This window comes from Cryptomeria japonica, chromosome 5, assembly GCF_030272615.1.
Source record: "Cryptomeria japonica chromosome 5, Sugi_1.0, whole genome shotgun sequence".
NCBI classification, from domain to species: domain Eukaryota; kingdom Viridiplantae; phylum Streptophyta; class Pinopsida; order Cupressales; family Cupressaceae; genus Cryptomeria; species Cryptomeria japonica.
Genome location: NC_081409.1, coordinates 559,651,884 through 559,677,829, shown reverse-complemented (window position 1 = coordinate 559,677,829; position 25,946 = coordinate 559,651,884). Strand labels below are relative to the sequence as shown.

The 25,946-nt window shown below is 37.4% G+C and overlaps 1 protein-coding gene across 1 annotated transcript in view; it reads left to right on the top strand.

The window, feature by feature from the left end:
- The first annotated feature begins 256 nt into the window (after positions 1–256).
- LOC131077720 (KRR1 small subunit processome component) overlaps positions 257–25,946 on the top strand; it is a 45,846-nt gene continuing 20,156 nt past the window's right edge. Inside the window, exons 1-4 of the mRNA XM_058015258.2 lie at positions 257–791; positions 1,286–1,362; positions 12,164–12,274; positions 12,739–12,807. Coding sequence (XP_057871241.2) covers positions 605–791; positions 1,286–1,362; positions 12,164–12,274; positions 12,739–12,807 — 444 coding nt within the window. The 5' untranslated portion in view covers positions 257–604. The remainder of the gene's footprint in view (positions 792–1,285; positions 1,363–12,163; positions 12,275–12,738; positions 12,808–25,946) is intronic.

Below are 25,946 nucleotides of genomic sequence, written 5' to 3'. Positions count from 1 at the left end.
TAAATCTTTCTTTATAAAATATAAAGAAATGTAAAAATTATATCATTTGTAAAAAAATGTTCTTATAATATTAATATTTTAAACCAATAATAATGTACATAAATAATTTCTAGAATATATCAAATTTTAAAATATAAATCTCAACTTTTTATAAAAATGATATTTTGAAAAATAAAATAATAATCAGAAAAGCAAAACCTACGGAAAGAACTAAATATATTAAATTACATTCATTTGTCAATTTGAAAAACAATGCTCTAAACGTGGGGAAAGATGAATTGAAGAACTGTAATTTACTCGCGAGCCAAACCGTCTTTACATTTATCTGAATATGAATTAAATCTTCTACCGATGCATCTACATAAAATCGTATAATACGCAGGACGCTTATTTTTCTTTCATGTAAGATTGAAATGAAGAATGGCTTACAAAAGACAATATATGATCAAGACTAGACAGAGCAGCAGACAAAAAAAAGTCGCCAAACAGCACAATAGCAATGCTTAGAGTGTGCGATCAAATGAGCTTATGAATTTAATCTGTCAGTCTGTATTTTCACTTGCTTTCTACATTGAAGGCCTTGGTTGTGTGAGATTATAGGACTATGGAAGAGACAGAAGAGAAGCAACAGGAGGCAAGGCCCCCTAGATACAAAGGCAAACATGATAAGCCCAAGCCATGGGATACCCCCGACATTGACCATTGGAAAGTTGATAAATTTGACCCTTCCTGGAATGAAGCTGGCATGCTTGAAGTCAGCTCCTTCTCCACCCTCTTTCCCCAATACAGAGGTACAATGCCTACCTACTTATTAGGGCTTTTAAGGCTTTCAATTATATTTATGGCATTCAGGATTCTTAATAGTTTTCGAGGGCGTTAAAATTTAAAGGTTTAAAAGGGTTTTAGAGTCTTCCTTCCGGTCTGTTTAGAGTTTTCAGGATATCGATAGTCTTAAGGTTTTTTTTTTTTTTCAGATAGTTCTTAGTGTTTTCAGGGTTTTATATATGTTAGGTTTTTGGTTTGATTCTAGACAACTTTACAGAAACTTTCCTTCTCTTTAGTTTTAAGAGTTTTGTATTTAGTGGATTTTAGGTTCAGTACCCAGGGTTTAGTTATACGAGTTTATGGATTTACCGTGTTATTTCCTTACTCGTTTAGACAAAAAAAGGATTTGGTGATTCCAGAAATCATAAAATAAAGAATGTACATCCGTGAAAATTTAACTTTATTTTTTGTTTCATGTTTTTCTTTTCTCTTCTTATCTGTTTTTGAAACATATTTGCAGAAAAATACTTGCAAGACGCATGGCCTGTTGTGACACGGGCTTTGAAGGAACATGGCATAGCTTGTGAACTGAATCTTGTAAGTTGTTTTTTCCCAGGCATCATTATATTTTGGTTTGATTTTTGGGCTTGGGTTTTGGCATTGAGACTACTGGCTATCATATTGTGCTGTTTGACGAGATTTCAGGGTGCATTGCTGCACTGATTTACAGCATTGTGGTTTTGCACTCCTGGTATACTCTTTTGTGTGTATTTTCTGCTTCATACTACACAGCTTCACTTACAGAGAAGTTAATCCCACAAGTAAATTAGAATAGCACGAAAGATAATGCATATATAACACAAAGAAAACAATTTTACACATTCATGGACACCATAAGATCACTCTGTGCATATATTCACATTTTATGGTCTTTGTGCAATATACATCCTATACCACAAGCATGGATATAAACATCACATGTACTTGGGTAGTCCTCTGCTTTATATATGTATATTTCTTTGGTTTGCTCTCCACTCTGTTTTGTTTTTCTCCTTCCTCATATCCCATGCTCTCCCTTCTTACGGTAGGAATTGGTGCTAATATAGCCTCCTATCAGTGTAGGGATGTGTCCTCCTGCATGTGATCATGCATAGTTATCCTTTAAATGGTGCCACACATCATTAGATGTTGCTGCAATGGCCTTGCAGTGACTGTAAGTTAGTCTTTCCTGTTTCCAGTTCCTATCTGACAACACTAGGCAATGGGAAGCACAAGGACTCTAACAAATTGTGAGATGCTTCTTTTGAATAAGTCTGCTTGTGGGTACATATGCTGCTGCATTATCTATGGTAATTTAGACAATGTTCTCTACCCCAAACTCTTGAATCACTCTCTCCAACAAATTGCACAAAATGTTAGCATTCTTCATTCATGCGAAACATCTATGGACTTAAAGAGCACCAATATGCCACTTGAAGCTTCTAAATTTTTTCCCACCATCCTATTCTTGCCATCTGCCCATCCATCCAGTAAAATGTTACAGCTCTTTTTCTGACATACTTTTCTTTGATCATCTATTTACAAGCTGTGCATTTTCAATGTCTCCCTCTAACAGTGGGCCACTAAAATTGTGCAAAGTTTGAATCTTAAATTTTTCACCAGCAATTGTTTACACATTTGCCAATACATCTCAATATGCACTGCTTGCCACATTGAATGATATATAATCTTAGTACCAAAATTTGCAGCTGCCATCCTTGCCTTACGATTTGTTTCTCTCAATTCAAAGTGGTACCTTCAAGTGAAGGTTGTGCACTTGGAGCATTGTGAGGAATGAAGAAATTAGGTGGAGAATTTAGATGTCTACTACTCTCTTGAATGGAGCAATGCCAAATTTGTTGGCCATATATCCCTCTTTGCTTCATTTGCCATTGAGAAATCACAGGCCTTCATATTGAAACCACTACAATTTTGGTGTAGATAGATATTCTCAATATGCTTGAGTTTTCAATTATTTTAATTATAGGGCCTCAGTTGTTTTAGGCTTTGAAATTCTATGACTTCAATTTTTAGGGTTTGAAATTGTACAGTTTGAATTGACAGTTTTTAGGGTTTGATCTTGTTAGGGTTTCAAATTTTATGGTTTGAAATTCTACAATATGAATTTTTTTATATTCTGATTGTGGGGTTTGAACTTTTTAAGATTTTCTTGTGTGGCACTTTTCTTCTATTTTGTTTTGAATGTGATGACAATTGAAATCTGAAACCTAGGATTTTGGGTGGCAATATTGTAGGATTATCATGGCACCGTCTTGGTGCAAGCCAGTACCCTTTGGATTGATTGGTGGACTTGAGTTTCCTGTAATGACCACATTTTAATTACCTATAGAGTTCACACCTGCCCTAAATTATGCTTAAAGCTGATCCAGCTAGGATTCAAAATGTCATTCAGGAAATCATTGCCCTTGGCGTTATCCCATGTAATCTGGCTAATAATGTTGAAAAGGCCCTTGTGTTTAGGATCCAATCTACCTTTGCCCTGCAATGCATAGTATTGTAGCTAATTATTAAAAAAGCTCTTTGAAATTTATATTATTTTGAATATTTGTCAATTTTGTGTTGTCTTTGGGTTATGTTATGTGAATCAACCCATATCGTGCCTATCAATTGTATAAATGTTGTAGAAAACATTTATTTTGATTTTATCTTAACTCATATTTGGCACCTAGGAGTTCTCAGCGATGTTGTAGTTCATGGGATATAATCTTCCAAAGCTTCTTAATGTGTGATTGGCAATAGGAGAGGATTGTTTCAAAGTTCACATATCTCACCTTTCTATGAAGCTAGCTTTTATTTGTTTCATTTGCTCCGGATGTTAACATCATTTGGTTATGTTGGTTATTCTTATGAGATTTCAAAATTATCTCTGGTTACTTTATGGATGTTTATCAGAATTCTTGTACTACATAATAAAGACTCATGGCAAATCTGAGTATCTGAATTACTAGAAAAGTATAGTCAACATTAGAGCCAGGCTAGAGGCGGAACATACAAATGCAATGACATCTGTAGATTATTCAACCTTGGGCTTTTTAAATAAGATATGCAGACTAACACGCCTTCCCCAGCAATGCTAGCAGAAATTTTCAATTCCTTCAGGAAATTCAAGTCATATGAGACAATCACTAAATGCTAACAAGATTTCGATATTATGTACTAAATGGTGTTTTTGTAGAGTATCAAATTATGTAATAATGTGTTGTCATTTCTGTATAGTTTGAAGTCAATGTTCATTGACACATATTCTGTTAATATGTTCGAATCTAGATGATCTGTGCTCAATCGGATGATGAAAGCCAACTTTTACAGCTAAGTTTAGATTCAAAGCATATGCATATATGGTCAATGATTGTGCAAATGATTGGATACAATCTGCCTCTTGTTCCATTCAATAAGACCTTGGCTATGGATGTGTAATGTCCCCTATTAGGAGATAGCCTATTTTCCAATAATTAAACACATATCATCATACTTATTATATTTTATTATGCATTTGTTAGCTCTAGGGAACAATTAGCATCCATCATACAATGGATAATCAACATAGCCAGTTCTAATCCCTAATCAATCCTAATGATCAATCTTAGCGGAGATTGGGAAGTATCTTTGTTAGGGCGCTAGAAAACCATCCTTTACAAGTAGTGCCTTTGTATGATGTAACATATGCCCATTCCACCACATGCCTTATCCATTGCCTTTGTATGATGTAGCACGTGGCCATTCCACCACAGGTCTTATCTACCTTGCAAGGTATTAATACCGCCTTTCCCTAACAACTCCATATCCAATCCTAGCATAGGCATTAAAAGAAAAGCAAGGATTAGGCTACGAGTATACTAAATTCTCATGTATTATGGGTATATATGAAATTGAGTATGACTTTCATACATATTGCAGTCTATATTAATATTACTATTAAATTTTGCATGAGAACATTATCAGGCGTCATATATTAAGCATACATATTAAGCACATCCCCATGCATACCACCAAGAACAAGGATGCTACTACCTGTAACTTAATAACAGTTCTGATCTGATCTGATCTGTTCGATGGTGATGTCACTGGAGGCTTTTGATTCCTTTCCTTTATATCTCTCAATGCGAGGGAGAGGTCACACCTCTTCATTGTGTATGCCCTTTGGCAAGAGACGCACCATTTCACCATTAGCACCCTTTGAAAGAGCGCAACTCTTCATTATTTCTGCCCTTTGAAAGGGACACAACTTTTCACAATCAGATCTGCACTTCTTATTAAAATCTGATCTGCACTTCTGATTCCCAAATTACCCCCCTCTCAAATGAGGTTCTCGTCTCCCTTATATATTTCATGTTTGAGGGAGTCCCAACTTTTCATTCCATGGCTTTTGACCATTCATTAACTTAATAAAATTTAACTATATTTAATTATATTCTTTTGTATTTTTAATTTTATTATTATTATTTACCATTAAATTCTATTTCAAAGTGGGGACATTACAGGATACAATCAGGCCCTTGCTCTATTAGGTGTATATTTGCCTTTGCTTTGATGTTCCTTTCCTTTGCCTCCCATCTCTTTGAAAAGCTACATATAATTGTTTTGCTTAATTCTAAAAGAAGAAGATACAACTATAAGTTGTTCTCTCTTCCCTCAATTTGAGAAGGCACAAAATGGAATTTTCCTCCCATTGCCTTTGTACAAGCCAATGCAACCACCAATTTATAGGTTCCTATGCACCACAAGGTTCTTATAGGGTCAAGAAAAAAATCCATCAACACAAGAAGCTGAAACAGCAACTGTTCAGTTTTGATTCCAAATTCTGGCACATGTATTATCAGTGGATGTAACTACAAATGTGGTACAGCTTAAGACACTTCTGCAATCACTCTATACTCTCTCTCTTCTTCCTGCTCTGTAATCTTACCAACACCTACAACTGCACATAGCTTTCCTATATCCAATTTATTGTTCACAAAAATCCATGTCTTTGCATGTTTGTCATATTTTTTATGATCTAATCAAGATTACACCTCCCTTACCAAAGAAGCTTTTGGTCTGAAGTTCAGGATATGGGATAATTTCCCCTTATTTGTGATATCTTTGTTTTTCAATTCTAATATCTACAATGCCTCTTGTGATGCTCAAAGCATGCTATGATGGATGCTATGCGTTAGAAATAACTAAAGAAATAACAAGTTTTTTGGAGAAAGCATTCTTGTCGTTCTTGTTACTTTCTGAGCTTCAGCACATGGACCTTGGGTGGCAATACTTTTCTGGAGCCATTTTATCACTGCTAAGGAACCTGTAAAACTTTGTCTTTCTTGATCTGGGTAGCAAAAAATTTAAAAAAGTGTAGAATACAATGAAAAGAGTTAGACAACTAATGCTATTCTCTACTGTAAACTACCGTGCAGCCTTATAGTTGTTCATACAACATTTTGAAGGTATGGTTTCATGATGTATCTTCTCTTAATCCAATTTCTTTGATTTAGTAGATTTCTACTTCACCTCTTAACTCTCAAACTTTGTTACAGTTATTAAATGTGACTTTGGTCCACCAGTTATACAACCAGGGCCTCAAAATGTATTCTCTGATTGTAATCAAATGACTTTTGCTCTTCATTCAAGTAAATAATCTCAAAGAGAAACACAACCAAGTGGTTTATTAGGTACCTACATGCCTAAGAATAGCAGTAAACTATTGTGGTTAAAGCCACAACATTTTTTAGAAATCAAGATGTGAGGAAGAAGACCCCTCACTGTTTTGCCTAAGAATCTTGAAGAGCTTTAGGTAAGAATTGCCATTGCTTGTAATGTGCCCTTTTGGGATGATCCTAAATCTTGCTCTAAAATCACAAGTTCAATTAAAATAAGAAATGTAATATGTAATTTACTGGGACTTAACCTAATCTGCCCAAAAATTCTTCAATTAGGGTTTGAATAATGCTTGGAATTGGAAATTGTTATCTCACTATCCTGATGTAGGGCCTACAACCAGGTTAGTATCACAAGATAAATAAACATATAAACCAATATTGAACAAATAGAATTCAGATTTACTATTGTAACATCCAAGGTGTACATATGGAATTCTCTTTGAAGTTCTATCCAACCAACTCATCATCATTAGGGAGCACCAGTTCGGAGACCATTGCATCGAGCCATTCCACTGAGCCCAGGAGCACAGAATGACAACCTCCATTTTCACCTCCAGCCCCACTTGGGGTATCTCTATTGGCGTGGCTTCCTAGCTGCTTGCAATCCTTCATATGTACCATGTCTCCCTCCAAAATGAGATAGTCCAATGGATAAGAATTCCTTAAGGAAATTGTCATATTTGTTACATATATACAGGCAGAGATATGGCAAAGATATTAATAGCTACATACAATCAGCAAGATTATATCTAACATTTAATAATGCATAATTACTAGGCCAAATACATATATACACATCATACCCCACACATGGGTTGCTGACTTAGTATGTTGCAGTCTGAAACAGTAATCTTAATCTGGTTGAGTGCTAAGTACTTTCCAATCTCTTTCTGATCGATGCTCAGTACTCTGAAAACATCTTCTTCTGCCATGGTCTTCTTGAATGGATGATTTGCTCTCTCTCTCTCTCTCTCTCTCTCTCTCTCTCTCTCTGCCAACGGTCATCTTCCTTCCAAGGGAGGCTACCTTCAGTACAATGTGTTTGCCTTTGAGTAAATCGCTGATTGTTATTAACTTAATTAAATCATTTCCCTACACCTGTGCCCCTTTACTAATGACCTGCGGCTGTAAATTAATGAAGTGCTGTATTAAATTGCTGCTTCATTAAGTTTGGGGTCGCAGCATTGATTAAGATTACTGCCTTAGTTGACAATAAGATGGACCAGGGCTGGAAGGGGGTGGGGGAGGAGCTGTTCCTAATGTGCCCTAACCCACCAGGGACATTTTGGAAACGTTTCCATTTTTTTTCAAGGGGACAGGGGTGGGGGAGGAGGATATTTTCTAGGCATCCTCGAAACGTACCCTACAACGGACAAGGGCAAAAAGGAGGGGACACATCCCCAGGGAGCATTGATGGTTTCCCTACTTTTCCCTAGGTTCAATGCAGCTGGTTTCAGCAGTACTAATATATTTAACTGATATTAATAATATATAGAATTATAGTTATACTGTATTTGCACAAAACACAAATTAAATACAGAATACAACTGAAAAGTGATATTTCAATGCCAATTGTCAAATATTAAAGATAAATGAAAATGGTTTAGATTAGTGCATCTGCACATGTAAAATCTATGTTATTGGGTTCTTCTAAAATGGTTGTTCTCGCTGTACTATATGGCCTAGGTATGGCCTTTGGGATGACATGGCTGTGGCCTGGGTGAATTTAGGACCCATGGTCTGCTAGGCATAAAAACAATTGAAAAATATTAATATTAGAAAAAAGAAGAAATATACTATTTTCTCCTGGATGGGTAAGATCTTAAATGGAAAACTCGCAGAGTATTCGGCAAGTCTTGTTTTGGTCGGCGAGTATTTATGCCATTAACTCGAGGCAAAAACTTGGCTACGTAAAAAAAAAGGCTCATTTTTTTTCAAGTCAGTCTAATTCTCTTCATCAGAATATATACATGAAATATAAGTCACATTTCAATATGTCGCTTTCCTTTCCTTTAAGTTATATTTCATGTATATATTGCTAGGATGTTTGAGAGTGGTTTCAGATCTCTAGGAGTTGTAATACAAATTCTAGGTTTTAGAAGATCTTTTAAATTTTTAGACTCAGTCAAATTTCAGTTTTCAGTAGGCTCCTATTAGCATTATCTCGCTCACAATATCTCTTACTTTATTTGCCTTGAATTCTAGACCTGTCTATCTCCCTATCACTCTTCCTTTATCCCCTCTCTATCACTCTCTATCTCACCCTGTTCTCTCTCCCCTAAGGTCTACACCTATCTCTCTATCTCTTTCTCTCACCTTCAGACCCCTAGGAGGGGTGATACCCTCAACCTCATTTTGGCGAGGTGGAGGAGCCACATTGGACTCCTAGGAGGCTAGGACTAGACTGTTTAGTTCTACCTCTCCCCTAGTTTTCACTAGAGCTGGGAAGAGGAAGATGTAAATGTTTTGATTTAGTATTTACTTTGAGTTTTACAAAGACAATTTGCTATTTCATTTTATTTCAGACTATCAGCCATCAGCATTCCACATGAGGATGCCATTTTGTACCCAATTCGCATTTAAATCAATCAAATATATCTAGACTGAGCTTGTTTTTTGGTGTCCTCATTTATTGACTCATTGGATGCATCTCCTCTTTGAATTTTGCAAAAAAAAATCCATTTCTAATTAAATTTAAGCAAATTTTTAAGTTGCCGAGTTTTTTTTTCGGGCCTTGGCGAGTAGTTCAACTATGGGCTACATACCATTGCAACAATCATTCCTGCATCTCATTCTTGTGTCACTATGTTGCCCTTATCCATGTTGCTTTGACCAGATTGAAGGAAATAAAATATTTGATGGCAGCCATATTTTCTTTGACAATGATATTTGGGGCAGAGTATGGAAGGCAGTAGTAAATGAGTTTATAATAGGGTTCAGCGGAAAGTTTAGATAAATTCATAGTCTGATTAATAGTGTTTTAGAAATACATTTGTCTTAACCTTAAGCAAATAATATATGTGGCTCTAATTTGATAATGTTATCTCATATAGAGATTTTCATCATATTCTAATATAATATATAGTTCGATAAATAATATAATTGTATTAAATTGTTATATATTAATATAATTAAATTGTTTTATATTATTATAATTAAGTTATATATTAAAGTAAAAATTCGAAGTTTAAACTAAATTATATGCCTGTATGTATGTATATTACCACCCGGCTCACCCCCCCTCTCCCCCCCAACCCCCACACACACACATATGTATCATTGTATACAGATGTATGCATATACATAAACATGGAAGACGTGTATATATAACCAGCCATACTGAATCCAGGCTAAAAAATTGCTGTGCCAGTGAACCTGTACCCCAAAATGCAACTTAGTGTAAAATCAACAGAAATCATCATATTGCTCCTCATCAAGAGCATCAATTTCATCAGCTAGTTTGTCATAAGGACAAGCAGTGCCGGTGCCATTCCCACTAGCTGCACTATGCAAATGATGCTGTGTAGCAGCCTTGTTCCACCTATCCTCAATTGATACCAAGGAAAGTTGTTATTTGGGTTAGGGTTTTTTAATTTAAATTTTTTGCTTTCCATTTAAAAATTAATTTTCCAGGTTAGAACCCAGACTGGTTTGTGTTCAGCTAGGGTTCCTGAAGAATCCAGTTACATAGGATGTAAACAAACAAGACCAAAATCTTGCTTCGATGACAATAGCATTGCCTGGCATTATTGATATTTATTGATTAGCCTTAAAATGGTATTAACAAATATTTGGGGATTGGATTGACAGCCTCATTGATTTGGGATCGCCAAATTCATTGAAGAATTATAGACGACGATAACCTATTGTAGGTTCAGCCCGGGTTTCTGCAGAATCCAGTTACACGGGATGTAAACAAACAAGACCAAGAGCTTGCTTTGAAGATATCAGCATATTGCCTTGGCGTCACTGATAATCTATTGGCTAGCCTTGACATGGTATCAACACATATTTGGGAATTGGATTGACAACCTCATTGATGTGGGATCACCAAGTTCACTGGAAGTTATAGACAGCTATAAGCAATGTCATAAGTTATCAGCAATCTTTAGAAACAACTGAATTCATCTATTAGGGTATATGCTGCACAACATGTGGTTTGATTATGTCTGAAACATGTAGAAAGTATATAAACTTGTCATATTTCAAACAATATCATTTGAGGTCTTCTAGGTCTAGAAAAAATGAATGCTGCAACTTTACGTGCATTTAAATGTCAAACTTTTTCTCTGATTGCTTAAGTTAAAGGAATTAGAAAAAAATAGTAGTGGTTAAAATTTGGAAGGATTTATACGGTCAACATAAGATTTACACATTATACATTTTTTTATATGAAAGATTAATATTCTCAGATCATAGAATGGAGATATAATGGTTCACTAGTTCCAAATCCATGTTGAACTCATGGAAATAGTATCAAATTATTACAAAAATGACAGATGATTACCTAAGTCAACTTAGCAGGCATTTGTGTCATTGTTGGAGTTTATTTCATATGATTGGGGACCTATATAAGACAGCATCACTCACTGCGCAAGTCATTAATACATAGCAATGTAAACATAAATTTTGGATTTATCTCTTCACCACAGAACAAAGGATTTCTATTGTGGATACAAGCACTGATATTTTTTAAGATACCAGCATGGCTTCTCACCGAAATTCAATTGTCTCTTTTGTACCTGGACTTGATCGTGTTGTGTTGTCCACCACCTTTCTCCTCATATCACTTCAGGGAAAGGGACAAGGTTGACATGGACATTTATGCAAGAGACTTTTCACCAAACGTTTATCAGCGTTTAGACTGCAGTGCACAAGGGTTGGAATGCTTGATAAAATATATACACATATTAGGGTAGAACTTTTGTTACTGATTTAAAGTTGACTTGATATGTGTGTGCTTCTCACCAAAAATCTAATCCTCTCCTTCACCCTTGGACTGCCCCTCCTCCTGGGTTGTTCTCCACCTTTTAATGCATGCAAGAGACATTTTCACCAAGTGTTTTAGTGTTATGGTGCTGCATACAAAGGCTGATTATGCTTGATAAAAAAACCTATTATCTTGTAAGGGTGAAATTATTGTTCCGATCTTATTGATGTGGTGCTGTATATAAAAGCTGAAAATGCTTAATAAAAAAACCTATTATCTTACAAGGATTGAAATTTTTGTTACTGATCTTTTTGACGTGGTTTTTGTGCTCATTGAAATTCTGTTTTTGAATCTATGTGGTGGGCTTTGAATTAGCTGTATGCTATATTTTCTTGGGCATGAATGCTTTGGAAAGTTGAGTTATTTTTAGCATTTTCAATTTTTCATTGAATGCAGTTTACTAAATGCCGCAGGAAATAATAACATCATGTTGTGTGATAGTTTTGTTTTATAGATTGTTCTTCCTAAATGTTCTCTGTTTGAATTTGGTTCCAGCTTGCCATTTTCTAATGTTTGAAGATTTTTTAAGAACCATAAATCCTCAATATAGTCATTTTATTTTTTATCTGCATGTTTTTCGCCAATCTATTTTATCTCGTATTGAATATGATGATTCTATCTTGGACTGACAATCAATCATGTTAGGGTCTTATGTGCCCTTTTATTACAAAGCTTTGAACTCACAGTCATATTTTAATGTGCATGGCAGGTTGAGGGAACAATGACTGTTTCAACAACTCGCAAGACTCGGGATCCATACATTATTGTCAAAGCCCGTGACCTTATAAAACTTTTGTCAAGGAGTGTACCTGCACCACAAGTAAGTTTGCACTATATTCTAGCCACACAATAACTTTATCTTCTGTCAAGCTTCTGTCGCTCAGATTCTAGAGACAGAAGTTTTACATCAGAGTTATTAGGCCGCGGCTAAACTGACTCCAACATGGTACGAAAAGTTAATAACATGAAATTTGTCAAAAATACAGATCATTGATCGTGATCAGCAGAATTAGCTGCGGCTTTGTTTATTCGGAAATTTTCGAAAAAGTCAATAACATGAGTTTTATAACCTCGTTTTGGAGCTAGTTTAGCCGCGTCCGAGTGATTATGCTTTTGTTGAGAAATTCAAAATCCTGCTATTGGCCTATCATAGGCAAATGCATGGTGTTGAAATTAGGAAACTCTTGAAATTGTATTAATCAGTCCATATAATAATAAATACCATAATTGTTGTGAATTTCTTGTCTTCAGTGAACTGAGTTTCAAGTTGTTATTTTTTGTTAGGCAATTAAGATACTAGATGATGAGATGCAGTGTGATATTGTCAAAATTGGTAGCATCATCCGAAATAAGGTATTTATTTTTTCTTAGTTGGTTGTTTTACATGGGTTTGTATTATTTTTACTTTTATCCTGTGGTTTATTGGAAATTAAACTGCTCCTATGCGATGTTTGGTTATTATTGGACATCTGCCATCTGCCATCTGTATTGTTTTTCTTTACTGGTTCACAGATTGACTTTTGGAAATTGAAGTGGATTTATGAGCAACCTGGAGTCATTGTTTTTATTTTTGCATAAACCAATCAAACTGGGCTGTAGCTTGTCTGATTTTATCATCATTATGCTAAGTAATCATAAATACCTCGTTTCCTTACTCATATGTCTTTGCATTGTATTGTTCATATCTGTGCAGTTTTAGATTATTTATAGGTATTATAAAACGTTGTTTGATAATATGTAGAATACACAATGAATACTTTTTTATGGATTATTGTGTAAATATGGGAAAATGGCTTGAGATTAAGCCTTTGATGAATGTAGCTCACAAGTATAGGTTGGCCATACTTGAATTAATAAAGCATTCTTCGAAAGTATTCTCTATCTGGAGTTCTTAATATTTGGTGTCACAAATAATCACTGATGCCAACATTGATTTTGCTTTCGTCTAACCGCCAGTTTGTGTAAAGTTGTATACTGAAAAATGTGGTATATCAATTAATTTAATCTATCTTTTATTTGTGCATTTTTCTTGCACATTTATTGTACTTATTTTCTGTCTGCCCAACTAAATTTTTTCATCTCTTTTTTTTTATCGTTAAATAGCAGCTAAGGGGCTGCACCCATATATTAAAAACAAAAAACCCTAAAAAAGCAACACAGACATCCCCCTAACAGGATCTACAGGGAGAAAATGGGGGCAACATCAACTCTCAGATTTTGCTCCACTCTTGGCATGGGGGTGAAGAAGCTTGTTGAAACTGACCTCATTTTTCTTCTTTTTCCTTTTAACAGCTGGCCAATATCCCTTTGAATCCATGATCCTCTGATTCTCCCTTGGCTTTTCTGGAGATTTATCCTTATCCGAAACAATTATGGTGCTTTCTGAAAGATCTCCCGCCTCCAAATCTTTTTTTATTGTAGCTTTAACACTATCTTTAGTATTTACCCTCATGAGGGGGAGCATTTGAAGGCCTTGGTGAGGCCTGAATTTTCCTGTTTGGGTTCTTTTGAAGATCGTCCCCGCTAGGCTTGCCATTAACAGTATTGGATTTGCCATCCTCATAAGATTCTTCTTTCTCCATTGAATAGTGGTGGGGAAAAGCATCTCTCCATCAAGTAACTTGGCTATCTGTCTTCTGTTTGAAACATTGAGCAGCCAAATGCCCAATTTGATGACACTTGGCAGCATTAAAAGGGGATACCCTCACAATTTATCATCTGATTCCAGTTCCCACCATTGATGCAAAGGGAGATGTTGGTGTGGAGATCCTTGGTGACATCAATCTCTAGGATTCTCTACCAATATGTGGGCATATGTGGTATGCAAATAGTTTGTGAAGCCCTCATCAACCCACAAAAATTTCCCCAACGAGTTGCCAATAGCTTCAAAGAACTCAAACCAAAATTGAAGTGGAAGATTTGGGAGTCTTACCCACATTGGGATTGCAGAAAAAGATTCAATAGCTGGATCAAAGGTGGGATGCCAAGGTATTAACATAAGCAGATGCTGCTCGCAGTCCCATTGGTAGTCACAAAGGATAGTGTGGCGATCCCGAATGTCATCAAAGACAACCACAAAAAAATCCTCGTGCACAAGGGTAGATTTGAACATCTCCTTCCAAGATTGGGTACCACGTATCTGAAATCCATTTGTGGAGCTTAGGCAAGCTTGGCCAGAACCCTTTGAATTGACCAATCAGTCCATGCTTTGCAAAAAATGCTTCATTTTTTGATACCTCAAGTAAAATATCCTTGCCGAGCTCCACTATCAAAGGGGCTGTCGGAGAATGGAAAGGCCTGAAGACCTTAGGAGTCCCAAAAGCCCTCAAATTGCTACGCCAAATTGCCCTCACAGCCCATCTATCCAACCCAAAAGGATCCCAATCATGCTTCACACCCATCTCTGAACCTAAAGGAGGCTGATGCGTGAACCCCAGAATGACTTGGTCCTTGCAACTATCCGTCCTGCTAGGAAGCAAGTGCTTGGCAAAACGACCTCCAAACAACAAGCTTTGATTGCAAAGATTGTATGAAGAGGTGGCGTAGGTGAAGCAAAATTTGCATTTGGTCTACTACCCTGCGTAGAAGAAGGTTGAGCACATTGCATAGAAGCCCTTGCATATTCCTGCTGCCAAGGATTGTGAACCTCCAAAACCCAAGCCGAGTTTCCGCAGGAAGGACTAGTGCCCTAAAAATCTAGTATAGACAACATCCTCAATTTGTTTTTTTATTGCAAATTTTTCATCTCTTTTTGCTTCAATTTCTTTCGAGTTATTGTTTTTAATCCATGTTACCAAATCTGCCTAGTTATTGGCGAAATTTGGGTCTAGTTTCAACTGGATCTGCAGTTTGGTGTTGTTCCCTTGTGGATTTCAGTAGGATGTGATGGAGTGTTGGGTTCATTGAGACAAACTTGGGAAAAATCAGGGAGGATTCAGATGGATCCAATGGGTCCATAGGAAAAGTGTTGACGTGCGTTTTGTGACCACACCAACACAGAATAAAATTTCCCAATGGTCACCTTATCCTCTCTTGATCAAAATCAAATGTATGCTAAGATTGCAGGAAGATCATGCATTGACTCCAAGGTTCCAATTGTGTACTAGCGACTTTATGTGGATATAGGCTCGTGTGGTAGATGTTTGTTGGTAATCCAAGGGGACTTACGTTTGATCATTCTTTCACTTCTTTGCCGTGGTTGGGACTTCATCATCAGATATAGCAATTCTGTGATGGTTCTACTTCGAATGAACTCAACTAAAATGAACTGAAATTAAAGGGGAAAGGGTTTAGGAAGACTAAGCTAAATCTAAGAACTCAATAGATAGCAATGTTTAGGATAGGATCAACCATGCTTCACTTCGCCACTAGTAGACAACTACATGAAACAGGTGCAATCTTCAAGGAATGTGTTTAAAAGATTCTAAACCGCTAATGAACACCATCAGAGAACAATGTTCATCCAACAATTCAGGTTAAGCATACACATAAGAATAGCTTAGTCCAACCTTGGACTATTGATAGAAATCATCTACCAACAAAAGGTACGAGCATACAATCTTCTCCTTAGAACATTGCAATCAACTTCGTTCGCCTACGTACTTGAAAATGAAAAATCTACTCTAAGTGAGGAAGGTAAAACCATGCAAGCTTTGAAAAATATCTTAAAGTGAACACCATTAGAGAACAATGCATCACTGTTATTATCTCAATAACTTATCACAACAATTTCATACAATTTCCCCCCCCCCTCCCCTCCCCCCCCGTACAATTGAAGGGGTCACCCCCTTATATAGGCATCCAACCTTGATTACATGCAAACCCTAATTAGGGTTTGACCCATAAGATTCCACACACACGATGCAACGAGGTGGGAATAAACATTAAATGCCCATCATGCCCATTTACAATAAATTCTTTCTTGCCCAAAATGGCGTCCACTGTGCATTAAATGCACCACACTTCCATCAAATTCGCTGAATGTGTCATAAAGATTCCTCCATGCAAAATCGCTCATTATGCCATAAATGCTCCATCATCTCCTAAATTCGACAACTACATGCAAAAAGATGCTCCACTACCTTACCGTGCGTTGACCTAGTCGCCACTTGGTCAAAAATTTCCAGCCATGCATGCGCCATTATGCCTCCATGCATTCAATAGATTCTCGACATGCAAGTAGACCCCGCCGTCATAGGAACTTCTATAATTTTCCGGGTTGTGCTTCATTAATACAAAATATTCTCTTTGCATGTTGCCAACTCATCTTTTGCAAGAATCTTTCTATTCCAGGCTCACAAAAGACATTTTGGAAGATTTTCCTTTCTTGAAGGAATTTTAACAATCTTTTCCACATCTGAAGGATTCCTCTACGTTCAAAATTCGAGGAGAGAGAAAATCCTTATAGAGATTTTTTTTTTCTTTTTTTTTTGAAGGAATTTTCTCGTGTTCTCATGCATTCCTCGTCATGAAGGAAGATCTTCCATCAACCGACCATTTCTTCCATGTTTGGGAAATTTGTCCTGTCCTGAGTCCTGGGTAGAGAAAATTCTCACACTAAGCCAACTTTTTTCGTGCTTTGAAATTCATCATCTTGCTCACAATAACACCTTGAGGAAGAATTTTTTTGAATTTTCAACTTTTTTCTTGAACCTTGATTTTCACATCCCGCTTCCAACCTTGGGCACATTTGAGTTGGAGAAGAAATTTTGGAAATTTGTTCCTTGAGGAAGGAATTTCTAACACTTAGTCAATTTTTTACTTTTTCCAAGAATTCTTTCTTGAAGGAAGGAATTTCCAACACTTTAGTCAATTTTTCACTTTCTTGGAATGTCTTTGTCTTGGGTGTAATTTTCTCCTTGGGAAGAATTTTTTGATCAATTCATCACCTTTCCTATTTTTTAGGAATTTTTTCAATTTTGAGCTCCGAAATTCAGGAGAGAAAATTCTTTCTCGTTGATCAATTTTTACCTTTGCCTTGAAATTTCTTCATGAATTTTGTTCCTTGGGCGAATTTTCTTCCGGAGGAAGGTATTTTGAATTCTTCCTTGACTTAATTTCCATGCCCCTCTTTCAATGCCAATTTCATCACGTTGAGGAATTCATTACTAGGAAGGAAATTCCTTGCCTAGCGCTCCTTTCCCTGACTTGGGCGCTGCTTCCATGTAGTAGGAATTTTGGGTTGGGAGGAAAACTCCTCCACAACCCCCATTTAGTGCTCCATGACATGACTTGGGGCTCTAATTAGACATGGTGTAGGAATTTTGTCATGGAGGAAAAATCCTCCATGACCCCATTTTGGCGCCCTATCTCTTTGAATGAATTTTCGATGGGTGAAGGATTCCTTGTCTTGGAGGAAAATTCCTCCAAGACCTCCATTTGGCGCCCATCCATTTTGGAACCCATTTTGCCAATGTAAGGATTTTTCATTGATTCTTTACCAGACAACTAATTTTTGCTCATTTTCTAGATCGGGATGCCATTTAAGGATTGAAGTGAATTCCTGTTTGCCTTAGGAGATTTTTCGTGCCTTTCCACTTCAGGAAAGAATTCCACAGTCATTTTTTGATCAACTGATCGCTTTTCAACTTTTCGGATTTAGCCATGGATTTTCAAGAATGTTCAGTCTTCAGTGTCGGGACCTCTGCCTATGAAGAACCTGCCAAAAATAGACTTACTAAAAATAGTAAGTATTTCAAAACATCAAAATTAGGGTAAATCAGGACATGATGACATTTACTAAAAATAGAAGCTTACTAAAAATAGAAACTGCTAAAAATAGTAAGTTTGATTTTTGGCAAAATAAAGACAATTCGAGAGGCAATGAGAAACTCCCTAAAAATAGAAACTTTCGAAAAATAGAAAGTTGCCTAGAATTCACTCAAATTTCACTGTTAGCTTCGTTGAAGGGTCCTGGTTCCAATGCAATGTTCAAATTTTTCAAAACCCTAAGGAAAAGACCTCAAATCTTAAGTTTGAAAGGCAAAACCCTAAAATGGACCAAACGAGTTCCAGATTTAGCCAAATTTGCTCAAACGACTTGCAAACTTGATCAAATTTCTTCAAAACACTTGCAAACTGGGGAGACCAAAGAGATTGCTGTGAAAAGACCCAGAGAACAAAAACCAAAAGACCAAGAGGACCTAAAAATTAGGGGGCCCCCATTTGCAATGGGGTGATGTGTGAAAACGTCACAACAGAAACCCATCACAATTTTGACAAAATACTAATATTTTTTTGCTTTTTAAATTTTTTTTTTACTTTTGAGTTTGACTAGTCATTGTAAAACGAATTCCTAACCCTCAAAGTGCCAACAAAAGCATTTCAAACACTTGAACAAACTCTTTATAGCTCATTTTGATTGCAAAGGACATACTATTCCAAAAGGTTGCACTGCCATTCTTGTTTGTCCTTCAACAAAGAGAGTTGGAGATTGATAATTGAAGGTTTCACTATGGTTGCTATGCTATTCCTACCCATATGCAAGTGTCCATTTGCTGCCAAGAAGATTATAGAAGTTTTTTTTGGTAAAGAGTTGGGGTTTTTGATTTTTTTTTGCATTTTTGTTTCACAAATCTCTTGCTTTCATTCTATTTCATTTTGCTATGAATGTATCATTATACTTAAAATTTTAAAAGTAGTTGGTTTTATATATCTTTTTTTTGTTTTTATTGTTTTGAAAATTAATAAAATTTCTTGTCATATGAATTTCAATTGCAACTAGTTCTAGCTCCACAAGCTGACCTAAATTCAAAATGATTTGAGTTTTCTTCGTTGGAAGTATGTTGATATGATATGGTTGGTTCTAGGTGGTGGGACCTCTTTTTAGATTTGCAAAAGGTGTGATATCAGGTATTCAGGTTCATATAGCTAGGTGAAAGCCCATTTGTGTGGAAATCAACTATAAGGAGGCTGCGCTTCACAACCCACCTTCAGCACAATCTTTGTGACTCAACTCGCCGAAGGAGACTCCAAGGAGTGCACAGGGATTGACTACGCCTGCAAGGATACATGCTACACAACAGGAAAAGAAATTTGCACCACACAAGTCTACCCAAAATAAAGAAAGTGCACAAAAAAAGAACTTTGCAGCACAAAGAAATCACAAGAACACCATGAAATCGGGTTAAAGAAATTATTTAAATCTTTCATTGTCCATTCTTGACACACAGGAATTACAGTGCAACAACTCAGGATGGCAGAGCAGGTCAGACTTAGCCGATAATGTTTGCTTGCAAAGATTTGTACATTATTTAGTCTACCCCATGAAAGCTTAAGCATTCGCCTACACAAATCCTATGTAGCGAGCCACTCAGCTCAAAGAAATCTCGAGCTCTCTCAAACACACTTAGGAATTATTACAAACTCACATCTAGCTTCACTCTTGCAGAATTTAACTCTCACAAAATGATAATCTTCGTAGAAGCGCACCCCTTTAAAAAGACCCCAACGATATTTTCAGAAGGGTGCACCTCAATGCATCTCGTGACACCTTGTGAGGGCAATCCTATGGCTCAGGTTCGCAGCTCAGGGTGGAAATCTCGACAACCAATGAGGGGTCAAGTTTCTCTACAAAGCTAGCGCACCTGGTCGCACTAAAGGGCCGCGTCGCATTAAAGGGAGCATGATCTCGTAAATTGCAGAGCCTTGTCGAAACTAACTCGAACAAAGATAACATGTAGCATGATCGTGGGCGTTTGATCCAACATGGCTTGTAATGAAATCGTGTCAGTAGGGACAAGCTCCATGAGCCATTGTGCATTAATGTTTTATCGCAGGGACAAGGTTGTGGCAAATGCGAGGTGTGTCAAGCTCAACAACAACAACATAGGGACAAGGTAGTCCCTTATACTATCCTCCACCTAAATTAGGCGACACCCTTATCACCGATGCTCAGCTCCTACACCAAGCAAAGCTTCGTTGCACTGTGGCTAAATCTTGCGGATTTAGTTGGAGTGAGCCGAGCTCTCTTGGAGGAACTTGAGCACCTTTTCCTCATGACACCACATTGACTTGATGGGTTCCCACATCGCTTTGTCTTTCAACTTCCCTTTCCACCATACTAGAAATTGTTCTTCACTGTGAGCTTATTCAAAGCTCAATAATCCACACGCAAACGCAACTATCCATCCTTCTTCCTCTGAAAGAGCATAGGGGCAGCATAGATCACGAGGGATGAAGGTAACCCACTTCAGTCAGGTCCACCAATTACTTCTTCAATTCTTGCATCTCGGAACCAAAAAGGCGATACAGTGCGCGTGCAGGTGGATGCCCCCCAAGTTCTAACTCAATGCAGTGATCCACATGTCTCCGAGGTGGGAGTTGCTTCGACAACCGCTCAGGTAAGACATCTTTGTACGCATCGATCACATCTTGCACAACACTAGGGTCGAAAGATTTTGACTCGTCTTCTTCATCCCATTCGCCCAAGAGTGCTGCAACATAAAGGTCGTCGACGTCTTTGCGAGCAGCGCGACCAAGGCTTAATGTGCCCAAGATCTGATTTGCTTGCCCAACATTGATGGTTGAGGCCATCTTGGGTTTGCGTGGGTCCATGAAGATTACACAACCCACGTGCGGAGCAAGCACAAGAAATGATTGTTTGATAAATTCTTGGTCGAGCATCAAGTCAAAATTGGACATCTCGATGGCAACTAAGTTGATCGGGCCTTGCCAAGCACCTAACCGCATCATGGCTCCATGCACATCTCTAATGCATTTCTGAGCAGGGCGATTCACCGACTAAAACAATCTGGTACCCTCAATCGTGGGCAAGTTAAGCGACTTCTCCTTCTTGAATGACATGCAGTTATGAGTCGCACCAATGGCCATTATGGCCAAGACTTTTGACGAGTCAGAAAAAGACTCGACAAAGCATAGATCATGTCGAGCTGAAGTGTCTTGGATTGAGCTTTTCAGAGGAGTCTCGTGCACTGTATTCAACATTTGCAATATTTCGACGTTAGGAATGGTCTGATCTTGTGCGAGTGTGGCATTGATCCGCTGTCACTTGGGGCATTCCAGAGATAAAGCAATTCCTCTCTCTTTGCTTCTTTTCTTTCAGCATACGGTGTTTTGACTTTTGAGAGGGTCCACTTGCTTCTTGGTGCCATTGCTCTGACTTTTCTTGGCATAAGGCACACCATGATGCTCTTGATTCATTGGGCGAAATTTCTTGTGCCCTACATCTGACTTCGAGCCACCAAATACCTTTGCGACATCACCCTTGTAGTCCAGCAAGCGATTTGCAGCAGCGATGGCTTGCACCAAGGTTTGGACATTTTGTCGATGCAACTCCATTTGTGACCACTATTGCAAATTCCACATGAAGAGGTAAAGATTGTCAAAGTCAGAATGCTTAGGTGCCTCAAGATCTTGCATCTAGAAATCACGGACATAATCTTTGATCTTTCCCATGTTCTTTAGCTCGTCAAATTGACCTTGGACCACCCAATTCGAGTTTCTAGGTCTAAATTGCTTTTGGAGCATGGCCTTCAAATCTTTCCAAGATTTAATCTTGGTTATGGTCTTTCCAATGGCTTTATCAAAAGCACGCGCTCTCCACCAAAGCTTTGCGCCTCTAGTTAAGAGTGTGACTGCCTTCTTGAGTTGCACTTCATCCGACAAGCCTGACATATTTGAGAACATCTCTTCAATGTCCCATAAAAAGTTGTCCAGGGCTTTGTCGTTACACTTGCCATCATAGGGCTCGACGAGTAGCGCAGGCTTCAAAGTTCCTTGCGTGCCGCTTTGAGTCAGTAGCGTATGATGTAAAGCCTGACCATCTTTGACATAATACATATAGTATTTGAAAAATTAGTTTTAAAAAGATAAAGATGTATGACATAATAACTAGAGTCTAGTATTCAAATGAGAAATGTTAGAATATCAAATACAGACATTGGAACAAGAATTTCCAATTTTTTTAATATCATAATCATCTTAATCACTATCCAATGTTCATCAAAATTACAATGAACTGATCAAGTTATCAAGATTCAACAATTTTCAAAGTTCAAACCTTAAAAACAAAATACTAAATAGCACTAGAAGTAGAGTCTAATGACTCTAATCATCCCCAAACTCCTCGCCAAACTCCTCAATGTCCTCATCACTTGAACTGCTGGACCCCACATTCTCAAGCTCATCTACCAATGGGCCGCATCTGTCACTACCTGCACCACATTTTGTGGCCCAATCTCCTCTATAGCATCCTTGAGGATCTGGAACTGAAAATGAGCTTCCTTGGTATGCCTTGAACAATCAATAGCCCTAAGGAAATAAGGGCTCGCTGTAGATGTAACCATGATATTGATGAGTGGACGATGCCCAATGTCTGTCCACCCTTCCATGACTATGCTGCAACCACTTGTGACTCAGGTTCTCTTCATTTTCTCCATCAAAATATTAATCTTGAAATAGTTTTGATCCATGATTGTTGTCTTCAATTTAGTCTCACCAGGTGGCATATATGATGGTCATGCCCTTATTATCTTTGCCACAACTTCCTTATAATAAGTAGAGTGGGTCACGTGGAATGGAATGCCATTGGCAAAGAAGAGTTTGCCAATGACATCATCTGCCTCATCTTTTGCTTGCACATTAAATAAATCAGCCAATGGTTGTGAAGATGCACTAGCCATCTTACGTTTACCCCCAGCCTCCACTGCCCCTGAATTGGATGGAATTGTGGCCTTTGAGTTTGCAAACTCGAAGAAGAAACTGCAGGAACCTGATAAGCCCTATTCCTATGTGGCAAAGTACATGACGTAGGTACTTCGTCTTCAGTGCAGCCCCATAACTTCAACATTTCAGCCCTATACTTCATGTCTTTATGCACCTTCTTGTATACTTCTACACCTTTGCCTCAAACAAGAAGGAAGTGAGCATTAGTTCTAGTAATGCTGCCAAACCATTCAAGATTACACATATTGCACTTCCACTTTCTAGTGCCCCCTGCTGTCTCATTTTGTGCTGGTACCTTGGATGCAAATTGTTCTAAGGGTGATTTTGGATTGAAGGGACCCTTGGCCCATTTTTTGAGGATTTCAGAAGGGCAGTTGAAATTTCCACTCCCAATAGAACTTTTTTCAGTTTGACTTGCCCCCACTTCTTCTGTGTTAGGTTCATCGGATGACTCATTTTCACTATGAATCTCAACCTCGTCATCCTCACTCATGGTGTTAGAGCTCATTTTGACAGTGAAAATGATGCTGCAACAAACAATGTTAAAAAAATTCAAATTTTTTTCAAGCAAATATTGTTTTTCAAAGAACTTAGAAACGTTTGTAAATTAACAATTTTTTTTCAGTTTCTAAGATTTTTTTACTAAAATTCTTTGTTTCTAATGGCTGTAATTTGGTTCTTGAATAAAAAAATTTGACCAATTAACAAATTTTCTTTTAAGGAATTTAGAATGGCAAATGCCTACCTTCAATCTTGCAGCAAGAATGAAGAAGCTTTCTCTAATCCTCTTCCAAGCTTGCTGATTCAACTTGCAGTCCACCTTTCTGGTTTCCAAGCTAGAGCAAATAAGATGTTTTAAACTTTTTTGTGGTTGCAGATGACTGAAATGAGACTAAATGCCTCTTTTATGAGCTTTCTACCATTTTAGGGTTACGTTTACCAAGGCATAGTTATGTTTTTTTAATTTTAAAAACACTTTTTCTTTCCTTGTCGAGGGACATCTAGGTGTCCAAGAGATGTCCAGGCGTCTCTTCTGAGAGAGATGTCTCTCTCACGCTCTTAGACAGAAGAAATGTCTCTTCCTTGGCTGAGAGATGTGGCGAAGGTGGAGGGGCAACAAAGAGACGTTTTGGATGCGTCTCCCCATCCAAGAAATGTCCCCGTCTTGGAAACTCGTGGTTTTTTGGGGTAGACACGTCTATGTGGAACACTGGTCGTAATGGATAGACCTTGTAATGTTGTTTAAGTTGTAATGGACAATGCAAAGAATCACATACCTTCTAGTTGTTGGTTGAGGAATGCTATTCACACATTTTTTTGGACATTTTGTGGTTTGCTTTTGCAATCTTCTGCTACAAACAATGGGAATAAATTTGATTGGATTAAAGAGTTGTATGTAGACACTGGGGAGATCTAAATGTTTATCACCAACCATTACATGTTACAAGACATATAATGATCATTTTCAAAATTGGAGCTCTTGATGGTAAATGAAAAAATATAAATTTTTATGTTTTAGTTTCACTTTAGTTACTTGGATTTTTTTTGAAACTTAGTTATTCAAGTTTTAATTTGATTATGTATTCTAATTATTCTTTAAAGTTTGTTTTTAGTTATTTTATATTTGATTTTTGAATAAGTTGTTGAAAGTTGAGACTTGTTTTGGCTCTAACACAATCATCTTGAGATGACCTGTGAAGGTTCAAGATGCACTTGGTCCATATGGAGGCAAGACAACAATGAGAGAGAAACAAATATTAAGTGGATCATCTTAGATGGCTCTTGGTGGGATCACATGGAGTATCACCTTAGTTTCATCAAGTTTATTTTGAGTATGAATTATTATACTAGCATGGACAAGCCTTGCTTGGGAGAGGTATTTTCATGTCTATTTTTGGAGATTGGGGGTTGGGGTTGTCGCTTGATCCATGCTAGGGTGACATTAGTGATTAGGGGTTGGGATTGTTGTTGGGGTTATGCCAGGGAGTCGTCAGAGATCAGGAATTAGGGTCAAGTCTTGAGGCCTACCGAATGGTTGTTGAAGTTTGGGGTTTTAACGATACCATCCAACCCATGCTAGAGTTCGAAGAGGGAGTAGACTCAATGACATATCGAGAACGAGGGTTAGGGATTCAGTCTAACTCTTGCCAAGTTGGGAGGGAAGAAAGATTCCAAATCTTTGAATGGAAATTCTATGAGGCTTGTAAGGCAGACCAAATTGTAGCATGTAAAGTATGAAGTTTGGGCCTTGGTGCCAATTTTGGTCTTTGGCCCACTACTTTGTGTAATGTCCCACTTTGAAATACAATTTAATGGTAAATGATAATAGTAAAATAAAAATAAAAATATAAAAGTACATAATTAAATTTTAATTAAGTTAATGAATGGTCAAAGACATGAAATGAAAAGTTGTGACTCCCTCAAACATGAGATATAAAAGGGAGAAGAGAACCTCATTTGAGGGGGATAATTTGGGAATCAGAGGTGCAGATCTAATTTAAATAAAAGTGCAGATCTGATTGTGAAAGGTTGTGTCCCTTTCAAAAAGGCAGAAATAATTAAGAGTTGCACTCTTTCAAAGGGTGCTGATGGTGAAAGGGTGTGCCTCTTGCCAAAGGGCATACATGGTGAAGAGGTGTGACCCCTCCCTCACATTGAGAGATATAAAGGAAAGGAATCCAAGCATCCAAGGAGATCACCATCGATCAGATCAAATCAGAACTGTTATTAAGTTACGGGCAGTAACATCGTTGTTCTTGGTTGGGGATGTGCTTAATATGTATGCTTAATATATGAAGCCTGACAAT